This window comes from Podarcis filfolensis, assembly GCF_964270895.1.
Source record: "Podarcis filfolensis genome assembly, chromosome: 10".
Taxonomy (NCBI): Eukaryota; Metazoa; Chordata; class Lepidosauria; order Squamata; family Lacertidae; genus Podarcis; species Podarcis filfolensis.
Window position 1 is genome coordinate 35,862,633 of NC_139612.1, and position 12,334 is coordinate 35,874,966.

At 40.6% G+C, this 12,334-nt stretch overlaps 1 protein-coding gene and 1 long non-coding RNA gene across 12 annotated transcripts in view; both read right to left on the reverse strand.

Annotated features, from left to right (window-relative positions):
* PPFIA2 (PTPRF interacting protein alpha 2) overlaps window positions 1-12,334 on the reverse strand; it is a 273,126-nt gene that overhangs the window by 72,653 nt on the left and 188,139 nt on the right. For 10 of the 11 annotated variants that reach the window (XM_083573299.1, XM_083573302.1, XM_083573298.1 and 7 more), the window contains one exon: window positions 3,076-3,192. In XM_083573299.1, the coding sequence (XP_083429425.1) occupies window positions 3,076-3,192 (117 nt within the window). Of the gene's footprint in view, window positions 1-3,075; window positions 3,193-5,840; window positions 5,939-12,334 lie in introns of those variants that run through there. The other variant, XM_083573297.1, reaches the window with a different exon arrangement.
* On the reverse strand, window positions 23-1,917 carry LOC310743264. The gene is made up of 3 exons (XR_014538915.1): window positions 1,833-1,917; window positions 981-1,106; window positions 23-133 (listed from the first exon to the last, which is right to left on the reverse strand). It is a non-coding gene; the product is annotated as an uncharacterized lncRNA (long non-coding RNA).

Sequence of the window (12,334 nt, forward strand, 5' to 3'; positions counted from 1 at the left end):
TAAGATTTAACCGATCATAAGACTGGGATGCATTATTTATGTTCAGTTCTCCAGAGGTTCTTAGTTATTCCCCCATCTCTGGATTCTCATATTCCTGCTAAAATTCTCAAACCTTAAAACTTACAAATACCATCTGCATCAAGAGACACGGTGTTAATTAACTTTCCACTATTTTATAATCATGTACTTTTTATTTTATTTTGTTGGATAAACATTTAATTCTTCAACAGCCTGGCATTATGGCCTTGAGGCTAATATCTCAATCTATTTAATCTTTAACATGTGTAAATGTGAACATTATAAAACACCCAACCAAACCGAGGCTACATCTCCTGTTCCTGGAACAGTGATCTAGAAAGTAAAATATTATTCTCTCTCTCTAATTTAAGAGTTTTAGGTGGCTAACAAGAGAAACACTACAAGCCAACCAAAATGAAAATAAAATACAATTATCACTTTTGTCTTAAAGCACATAAACCAACACCACTTGTGTTCCAAACTGAAGAGTGCAGAGATGACAAAGCATCATGAATAGAAAATAGAAAAACTGCCTTGTATTGAGCCAGATCTTTACTTTATCTAGCTCAGCAGCTCTTCAGGATTTCAGACTGTGCTCTCTCCCAGCTCTACCAGGATATGCTAAGGACTGAACCTGGAAACTTCTGCATGCAAAGCAGATGCTCTACCCACTGAGCCACAGCCCTTTCCAAGGTGGTAAGATTGTGCAACTAAATAAATCATTCCAGTCTTCTCTACAGTCCACTATAATCAGTAAGCTTAAAAATGTATTACTAGACCACATTATATTTTTTCCTTGCCCACAATTCACAACACACCTATCAAGACAGCTACACATCTCATTCCACACGCATCTCTCTGTGGACTTTCACATTATTGCTTCAGATGTAACTTTTCAAAATAATTCTCAGATGCTTTCATCCTCTCCCCACCCAATGCCTATTACACCTGGGACTCCTTACCTCTCCTTTGTCCATTTTGCATTCCTTGTAAGTCCTTTTGTCAATCTTATGTGCCAAACAAGTAGATGTTTTGATCAAATTCCATGCACACATAGTTTTTCAGTAAAGTCTATCAATAACCATCCACTGAAGCAAAGAATTCAAAAACACAGGCAGTGTATGCGTTGCTTCTTAGACTAAACCATATTGTTATGAACAGCTACATTTTGGGCTAGAATTGTATTGATTTTCTAGTTGAGAATGTAAATCCTCGGAGGGCAAGGATCAAGCCTTTGACCTATGTTTTACACATCAAGCATAATGACTATATTTAATAAACCACAAAATTATAGCATCAATTCCTTGAAGCAAATTTTCTCCAAGTTATAATCAACCTCTGAAGGTCAGTGATAGCTCCCTATATGTCTCTTCCCTGAACTGCCTTGCACTGTCTTTCTGAGAAAGACTCCACAGTTGTTTGTCATCGTTTCAAAGTATTGCATGGTATTAACACAGAAACACTAATGCTGGAAACAATTCTGTAACTTCCTTGCATAAAAATATGCAGATGATCAACTTCAAAAAGAGATTCCCCCCCCCCCCCGGTTGAAGAGCTCCATTCATGAACCATAAATTATCTACACATGACAAGAAGTAGATATCAAAAGTGAAACTAGAAAGTTACAAAAGGGAGTAGAAGTTGCTAAGATGACAAGCTGCTACAAAACAGCTTTGATTTTTTTTTTTTTTACATCACCGTTATAAGAAGTGCAAGTAGATTTGCTTGTGAGGAATGTTAAAATTGTCTTTCGGCTGCTAATAATTTTTTTATTTCTTTCTAAAATACGTTTGGAATTGTTGTATTAGACCTACTGCTAAAAAGCTTCAGTTTAAGGCATACTGGCAGAACCCTTTTGAGGGACCGTTTCCAAACCCCACACATTAAGGCTGATTTTCCTAGCACTGACTTTAGAATATCGAAATGGTTTGCAGCGTCAGCGCTTGGATCACAATAGATCCGTTCTGTAGCTTAATGAGGTCATGAAGTTCATTTATACATGAAGTTCCTATAGAGCCACTCACCTTCCCAGGAGGGCAGAGTTGCAAGCTGGCCACAAGCACTCCCCGTGTACAGCAGGGGTGGGCGTGGGCGTGGCAATGCCGCCTGCATCATTGGGAGTCCCGGCTGCATCACACCCCACGGCTGACCAATCTGGTCGACCAGGGGTATGGTTTACCTGATTTAAACATCCGCGCGGCCAGGGCTCAGTCTCCTCTTCTCCTCCTGCGTCGGATCTCCCGCCCTCCCGCCCTGTTTTCATGCGTTCGTCATCTTGGCCTTGCTATGGACCACAGTTGGTCACCTGTTGAGGGGGCCAGGTAGGAATTTTCCCACTTGGCAAATTGGCACCAGCCATGTGGTTTTCGCCTGCCTTGTAGTAATTGTCAAAACCTAGAAAGGTTTGGCGGTTAGGCACTGGTAAACCTGGTTTATGGGAGGGGAGGTTGTGGCCTTCACCTGCCCCTCCTCTTTAAGGGTATTCTGTTACAGGGATCTGGGTGTGTGGTTCCTGTCCAAAGCCCAGGTAAGGGCTAGGGCCATGCCTGGGGGAACTTGCAGTTGATGTACAACAACAGGGCTCCCCCTACTGATAGTTTACCCTTATGAGACTACCTGCATGACCAGCAGGAGTCAGATATAGTCAGTTCAGTTCCAATGCCTAAGCCAATACCGCTCACATCTGTAACCAATAAAGTTGTGGCCTTATTTATCCCATTAACCCAAAATATTGGTGTGTGTGTGTTTCATTATCAAAGAAATGGGGTGGGGCTCAGGGCCTCGCCATGCAATCAGATGCTGTACGAAACTTCTTCACTACTATCTTAATTAGAAAGAAGCAGCTTTAATTTCTGTAGGAGGGCATAAACAAAAGAGACTGCTCAAGGCATTGATTCAGAATACACTAGCGACTCATCTTGCATAGGTGCCAGGTTTTATTCATCACATTAAGTTCATCTTAGAAGGCAGAAATGGATTTGGGAGCTTAGAGCAGTGGGCTTTGATTTGAACTTTTCAAATGACGAAGACTCTCAAAGGGAAGCTGTTACTTTATACCTTTTCATGAACTTTTTGTCCAGGCTCCATTCCTTTGATAAGCTCTGAGTCAGTAGGACCCTCTCCTGATGCCATTTTCCTTTGAATGTGTGCATTTTGTTCACGCAAAGCTAGAATCTAGAAAAGAATTAAGATTAAGGTCAGAACAAACAGCAAGTAAGAATTTCATTTCTTGAGCATAAATACACAGCATTTTAAGCAGTAATGTGACAATATTTTAACATTATTCTCCACATTGTATCAATATGCTACAAATCTAAATGTGGAAAAATATTTAAAGATGGTATCTCTTGTTATCATCTTTCTTCATCATCCTTAAATGCTATCATTTTATATCTTCCTTCAAGCCTTTATCAGCTATGCATTTGAAAGAACTAGTTTATGTGATTATGAAAGGTCAAACTAAGCGTGATGCAGCAGTTCCATGATTGGAACTCGCAACATATTTTTCCTCTGTTAAAATGCACCCACAGTCGGTGGGGGAGCTGATATGGATCAAGACCATGGTCAGGGAGAGTTTTTAACAATAAGTTTTATTGAATGAATTTATTAATACGGTCATAGACCAGCTTCAACACACACAATATCACAGATCATAAAAAATATCAGGAATACAAGGGACAATATGCAATAACAAGAATTTAAATATAAAAATTAAAATTAATTGTTAGCGTGCCCCCTGTAATTAACATTTAGGGGATTGGACATTATGGGATACCACTTGCTTCCTGCGATTGATTGCAGACGCACAGAATTAACAATAAGTTTTATCAACTGGGGAAAACATTTGCATCGAGGGGCCGTTTCCAAAAGGAAAAGAGAGCAAAAAGGGGTAACTCATCTTCTCTGTACCATAATCCTAACTGAGGACACCCCCTTCCCACACAGCTATGCTTTGTAAAGGAAAAAGTTGAAATCAAACCCTTTAAGAGACTAGAGCACACCATCAGCCTAATAGGTTTATCAGCAAAATTGTTAATGATACTGCACTTTACAATACTAGAGAACCGGGGCAGTCTTATCCATAGGTGCTAAGGGTGCAGGGCACCCAGCCACCGGGCTCTCAGGGGCGCCAGGTTGAGAGTCCGGGGCTTGAGAGTTGAGTCTGGGGAAGAGCCCGCCCGTCGGTCGGAGCGCTGCAGTGGGCTCTTCTTCTGCGGGTGGCTCTGCGCCAGGAGTTCGGGGGTGACTGAGCCAGCAAGAAGCTGAGGCGGCCGGCTGGCTCCGCCCTCCTGCGCGCCTGGGACTGGGCAACCTGGGGAAGAGGCGCCAGGCAGATCTTTGCACCCTGGCGACGCATATACTTAAGACAGCCCTGTAGAGAACACACCCCTCAAAAAGCACAGAAGCCAGCATGGTTTTACTTCAGCATCGCAATTTCTGTTCGTAAGACTGATACTCAGAGGAAAGTAGTATATGTAGATTGAAATAGTTTGATCTCATAGACACTCAGATCAGCAAGATCACTCAGTACAAGTTTTACACAAGGTTGCCTCTAACAGACATGAACAGAACTTCAATTTCCAAAATAGCTCTATATTTTTCAAAAATTGTATTTAACTGTGCAGGGGGGGGTGAAGAAGCAATAACAACCATTGATTTCTGGCAGTTGGGACACATCCTTATTGGGTTAGAAGAGCAGTAAAGGGGTTATGCTATGGGACACATATGCCTTCTTCATACAGTGGTACCTCAGGTTAAGAACTTAATTCGTTCTGGAGGTCTGTTCTTAACCTGAAACTGTTCTTAACCTGAAGCACCACTTTAGCTAATGGGGCTTCCCGCTGTGCCACCACTGCACAATTTCTGTTCTCATCCTGAAGCAAAGTTCTTAACCCGAGGTAATATTTCTGGGTGAGCGGAGTCTGTAACCTGAAGCGTCTGTAACCTGAAGTGTATGTAACCCGAGGTACCACTCTACATTACAACCACAAAGCAGCAAACCCAGCTGAAATAGGCTGTGGGGCCATGCCTTCCCTCACTGTTGTCTTTCCATATTCTCAGATAACTTTTGGGATAGGGAGACTTGTCCACTTTGGGGGGGTTCCTTGCACAATTGAGGATATGTTTAAAAATGGCTCTCCACTGCAGCAGTTATAGCAGAATACAGGGTAGCTGGCTTGAGTCATCAGGCTAAAAGACATAGTCCTGAATCCAGTGCTGCTTTTTTTTTTCTAAAAAAAAAAAAAGGTTTAGGGGTACTGTCATTTTGACTCAAGAAAATCACCAATTGGGAAAATCAAGAAAAATAAATACAGTAAATGGACAAAAGGCAGCCCATTGGGGGTGGAACTGACGATTCACCATGCTAGAGAATAAACTCATTTTTAAAAAGTTTTAAAGTTTCTTTTCCTGCTAGATTCACAAAATGTTTAGGGGTATGTGTACCTGTGTCCCCCCCAGAAAAAAACACTGCCTGAATCCCGTTTTCACTCACATAGCGCCATCATGGTTGCCATACCTGAAAAGGGCTGTAGCATCTGCCAACTCAAAACTCCCTGCCAACGTCTAAGTAAGCAACTTGTGTGACACAACCTAATTGGTCCTGAACCCCTGCAAGAGGCAGCCAATGAGGGGGAAGGGAGGTGGGGGAAAGTAGAGTATCAAAATATCACATTACACCTCACACTTAGTTTGGCATTTCTGGGATGAGGTGACAGAAGTGGGGAAAGTGATGTCCACACTGTTGCTGTCATACACAATTTAGATCTAACTGTAAGGAAGCTCCTTATACCCTTTCTTTTTCTAGAAAAGGAAATACTCACGTTATAAAGGATATAGAAAGACAACAAAGGGCAATGTTTGAATTGTGCTGAATCACTGCCTCAATTTTGATCACAAAGTGTGTCTAGGCATTTTAGCTGCAATGTTGACAGTAAAAAATAATAATACTGGGAAATGGTAAAGCAATCTATGCCAGATGAGCTCCTATTCATTTTGGTGAGCATGAAATTCCGATAGTAATGATACATGTTATTTATTTATAAACTGTCTTTATCACTGTTTATCCAAAGCAGAAATAAATCTGAGAGAGACATAAATTGGACACAATATATTCATAATGTAACATGCCATTACATGCAACCATTTCACAGCTGAAAGGATTAATAAAGTAAAAAAAAGGGGGGGTTGCTTAAATGTTGCACAGCAGGGTGAAGATCTACCCAGACTGGTCACATTGCTCAACTATGAATCAGAGGCTGTAGAAATCATTATTAGACTTGGTGGCAGATCTATGAAATGGAACAGAGACCTTCTGCTCTGATGCAGACATAATGTAATTCTGAGCTAAGTAACAAAAACACACTTCCATTTCATTTCCTCCGAAACAGAAACAGCCCAAAATTAATAGGAAAAGGTTCACATTAGTTTTACACCCACCTGGAATACAGATCATTTATCTTAAGAGTCATAGAAATAAAAGCTACAATGGGCATAACCAACACCTACCTATTGGACCCCTAAATTAAACTGGTGTGTTTCCATCAACTTAATTTCCAGAGGATATCATGGTCCACACTTGAAAATAGAAATCCAGGTTGGTTTCTGTGCATATACTTGTGTCTCTGAATTATACTTGCTGGCCCGTGCTGAAACACAACACAGGCAGAGCGAAATATGCCTTTAAGGAAAATTTATCAGGCACCAACCTGTTCTTTCATCAGGAGGCCAAATATTAGAACTTCCTTAAGCCTTAGCCAAAAAATAAAAGAAACAATCAAAATGCAAAAATGGAGGGAAATGGAAAGAAAATATAATGCTGTTAACACAGGGTGAGGAAACTCTGGGCCAGTCCATTTAGCCCACGAAGCTGTTATGGACAAGCCACACCCATCTGCTTTACACCTGAGGTCAGGGGGAACAGGGGACAGAGTAAAGATTAGTGATTGTGACCCCCAATGAGCTGGATGGAAGAGAAAAAGCCTATTCCCCAAACCAAGGTCTTTCCTCTTTCATTATAATAAAGATTTCAGTCTCTGCATTATGCATTATGCATTTACTTTATGGAACAGAAATAAATAAAAGAAATTACATGCAGTGGTGGTTGATTATTAAAAACAGACATGGCAATGATATAGATCGGCTTCTTATCCAAGGTAAATCCAATGCTGTTTTTTTCCTTAATGTTCCTTGCATTTAAAAACATCAGTCAGCAAAACGGATTAAATTATGCCGGTCTAATTATCTTGATTGGAATTTGCTTCCAATTCAATCACTTGTCTAGGATGTACTAAAAGGGCTTAATTTAATTAACAGTATAGTAAAAATGTAAAGAGGTCAAGGTCTATTTTCAGAGAAGGTTTGTCAGGTGTGTATAACATTTGAAAACACCTTATCTCGTCTCTCCTGTTAATTTGCAGTTCTTTTTTTCTTGTGGCAAAAATATGCTTTTCTTCTTATTTAAAGGAAAACCAAAAGTACAAGTATTTGCTCTGCAAAATGGTGTCTCTAGGAAAAGCAAATAGTGGCAGCCACACTATGCCCTGTGGGTTCTTTGCAGGGGGTGGGGGGAGGGACTGTGCTAGGCACCTGCAGCCACAACCAACAGCCCTGCCACTTCCTGCCCACCCAGTGAGGCTCGCCATCACCTCCCTTCCTAGAACATGAGGCATTGCTGGCACTGCTACTGCTAAATTTCAGTGGCAGAACAAAAAAATTGGGTGTACCATCCTCATGAAGAGAAGGCGTCAGGGAGGGGATGAAGCCAATGGGGCCCCACATCTCCCAGTCATGCCCCCGGTTGGAAGGCTATTCTTTGGAGGATAATAATAATATTAATAATAATAATTCCAGCAGAATATTAAAATACAAGGATTCAGCAAATATTAAAAGCTTCCCTAAACAGGGCTGCCTTCAGGTGTCTTCTAAAAGTCAGATAGTTGTTTATTTCCTTGACATCTGATGGGAGAGTGTTCCACAGGGTGGGCACCACTACCAAGAAGGCCCTCTGCCTGGTTCCCTGTAACTTCACTTCTCACAGTGAGGGAACCACCAGAAGGCCCTTGAAGCTGAACCTCACTGTCCAGGCAGAATGATGGGGGTGGAGACGCTCCTTCAGGTATTCTGGGTCAAGGCTGACCTAGAGCTCTTAGAGGAATACCCTGTGTTAAGTGCCCAGGGCCCTCAGGGAAACTGGCAATCTGACTTTCCCTTTTCAGATTCCAAAAACAGCTGGAGGACCAAGTTTGGCCCCTACTGTTTTACATGGTTTTGTGTGTTTTGTGTATTTTATGCATTGTGATTTGTTGTTACTTTTATTGATTATATTTGGTAATTCTTTATTGTGGTTGAACTGTTTAATTATATTATTTGCTGATGTTTAATTTTACTGTTTACTATTAGATTCGGATGGATTGTTGAATGTTGCTTTGTTTGATATGTTATTTTAAAGTTATCGTGACTTTTATACTGGACAGATTGTTACTATTAATGTTTTATTTTAATGTTTTATTATGTTTTTATGTCTTGGAAGCTGCCCACAGTGGCTTGGGTGACCCAGCCAGATGGGTGGGGTATAAATGAAATATTATTATTATTATTATTATTATTATTATTATTATTATTATTATTGACTTCTACTTGACTTTACATCTTAGATTGCCCCTGTTGATGTCTTGCTGCTCTCATCTATGTGCAGCCTGAAGCAGGACACGCCCCCCCCCCCAGGAAAGCCCTGGCATGGTACTCTAGCATAACAGAACATTTCCTGTCAATGGTTTCATTCTCACCTCCCGCACCAAATTCTCTTAACCTTTAATCACTCAAGCTTGTTTTCCTGACAAACTGTAACAACTTTAACATTTACAAACAGATGTTCCACATCCTATTAAAAATCTAGTGGGAAACTATATTTGTTTCACTGAAGTAAACAGTATTCAAAATCAGGCTTCCTTCTTAGGAACAGATTTCTTCTACACAGATGCTAATGCTAAATAAAATATCTTGTGTCAGACCTCCATCCTGCATCTAAAGCCTTGAAGAGACAGATAATTGAGAAAGCATCTATCCACGTATGTTCAATTCTATACTAGTCAAACAAAATCTTGAGAGGAAGCTGGAATGAGAAGGATCCCCTTTGTCTTTGGAAGATAAGCTTATGTAAAAATGTAGATTTTGCCAGCTTTGTGACCACCATGTATTAAGCAAACAATGCAAAATGACCACATTCACACGTCACAATTGGGGATAAGAAAATCTGTCCATTTTGATTTCTCTCAGTTTCTCATCCCCCCCCCCAATTTTAAGTTTGGTTCCCCATGTTTCCAAAACAGTTTGTCATCTTTTATTTTTAAAGTCTTCATTAAAATTCACCAGCATTTTAGTGCAAATTTATCTTACTACACACTTGCTTGGATGCAGTTTGTATGCATAATGTGCTTCTGCATATTATTTCCACTAATATATGCATTTATATGCACACTTTATGCATGTATACGCATTTTGGTACAACTGACTTCACTGGAGAACTGCAATGCAAAATTCACGGCACAAAGCATAGTGTGACGTTGTGCTTGGATATAAGCTAAGTAAGATAAAATGTTATGATTCTGTAAGCAAAGACTACAATGAAGACAGAATAAATGCAAATAAATTATATTTGGCATTTAAGATACAGCCTGCTTGCTCAATTTCTGCTCCTGAGTTCCAGGTACAAATTATACTCAAGCCTTCTGAATAATAACAATAATTCTCCAGCTCCTAGTGTGGTTTCATTCATTTCTAATCTGATTAGTCACCACTTTCTCACTTAAAATAGGGTGCCTGCTTACACATTCAGTTTAAAAGATATATATTTAGAATTGGTGGGGTTTTAAAATCTAAACAAATATACATTATTTTTATTTAGATGAATAGCCTACTTTTGTTTGTATCTAACAGGGATATCTTACATATAACATGTATCTAACAGGGATATCTTACATTTAAACACCCTTGGCCTTGTATACCTGAAGGAGCATCTCCATCTCCGTTGTTCAGGCCAGACACTGAGGATGCACCTCTGAGGGCCTTCTGGTGGTTCCCTCACTGCGAGAAGTGAGGTTACAGGGGACCAGGCAGAGGGCCTCCTTGGTAATGCCACCCACCCTGTGGAACGCCCTACCTTCAGATGTCAAGGAAATAAAAAACCACCTGACTTTTAGAAGACATCTGAAGGCAGCCCTGTATAGGGAAGTTTTTAATGTTTGATGTTTTATTATGTTTCTGTATATGCTGGAAGCTGCCCAGAGTGGTCAGGGCAGCCCAGTCAGATGGACAGGGTACAAATAATAAAATTATTATTCATTATTGTTATTAAATATGTGTGCAAAGACAACTGGATTTTCAAGAAAATTGATCAGAACTGAAACCTAAGATTTTTATATCAATAAGATGTTCTATATATTTTAGGTTGGAAATTGCCATCGGATGCCATTTATGGTGGCAACCTTGGGGCCAGAATAGAACATATCTTGCCTTTGTTCTTTGGTTGAGAGGCAACTTGCCAAATGATAGCTTATGGTCATAATGATAGGCTGATACGATGCTGAAATGGCCACATGCCACACTTGATGCAAAAGCAACATGTACAGTGGTACCTTGTTTTGAGTCCGGGATCCGTTCTGGAGCCCCGGACACTCAACAAAAGGGACGCTTGATGAAAGGGACACTCAACGAAGTGCCGCTCTGCGCACATGCACTGAGCGGTTTGCGCTTCTGCGCATGCACAAGCAGCAAACATGGAAGTAACCCGTTCCGGTACTTCCAGGTTTGCAGCGGACATTCGCCGAAATGGACGGTCAACAGGGTGGACGTTTGTGGAGATATTACTGTATAATATTTTCTCAGACAGATTGCATCGCAACTCAATGGTATACAGGCTGTGGCTGCACCATCTTGCCGGAAAATTGTAAATGCCTACTTTCTTAGTCAGTGATGGAACATGCCAAGTTCAGTGAAGTTTATTTCTTTACATACCGTATTTGTCAAATTTGTGACCCCCTTCCCATTTCAAGCTTTGCAAACAAGTTTGAACTGCTTCCTCCATTGCCTTCATAATTGCAATGCAAATGAATGCAGTGTTAATGAGAACCTGCAGTTTAATGTGTGCTGCTTCAATGTGATAGGAAGCTAAAGCAAGAGAACCTTTTAAAATTCTGATTCTGTTAACCAACATGCAGAAATTCCCCACAAACTACTTTAATATTATGTGTGTGGGGGGAGGACACCTTAGGTTAAATGCTGAGGTTAAAGCTGAAGAGATGGCTTGAATGCTGAAGCACTCAAGATTTCCCATTCTCAACAGCAGGGGGTCTACTTCTTCGATCTGTTATTCGTTTAATAGCACATATATGGCATCTGTGTTGTGAAAAGGCAATCAAAATATTTTCAGCCACAGGAAGACGAGACGTTGCAGTAAGGATGGCTTTATATGGCATTTATCACTAGTGCAAGTTGCACTTTAAGGGAACAAAAGGCAGAAGAAAAGGCCTTTCAGAGTTTCAAAAACTGGTTTGGGATGCTGCTTTCAGCAACCACAAAGCCTTTTTCATCCTCTTCTTAGGGGAAAGGATGCTATAAAGCACCTTTCTACCCAAAATGGGTTTCTTTCTCTCCACTTCAACTCTTTAAAAACAAAGGATTCCATCTCAGATAGAGTTTTAGCACACTCTTCCTAGAAGAACCGTGGAACGAAATCTCAGTGAAAACCACTTATTCTACACAATTGCCAGCTGCACCACAGCACAGATACTTTTACCCAGGGCTGAAATTGATTTACAAAACCAGGTAAAAAGTAACCACAATTAGCATTGCTGTCAGCATCTGCATAATGCCATGTAGGCAATGCTGATGAGAAGAGTGGGTGGATTTGTATGGAAGAGGAAGAAGCGTGCCTGAATATCATCTTGCTTTGAAAGTGAAAAGCTAGCTTTGCAAACATTTATATGCCAGTTGATTGTAATGAAGCCTCAAAGTGGTTTATATATAATGTATGTGACACTTAAGGAAAGTAAGTATTTAAGTGGAGATGAACAGGACTTCCCCACATCCCAATAAATGCAAGTGCCTTACTAAAACTTTGGATTTTCTCATCCCTCAGATTCCTCAAATGTTTCTCCCTGACATATATGCCAAGAAGTCCCCACAGTGCCCAGCCACCCTGAATAAGTTGCCCACAAAGAGAAGCAGCTACAAGCATTTTTTCACACTATCTCCCCTACCCCTGGACGTTAAGTCCAGTCAGAGGCGACTATGAGGTGTGGCGCTCATCTCGCTTTCA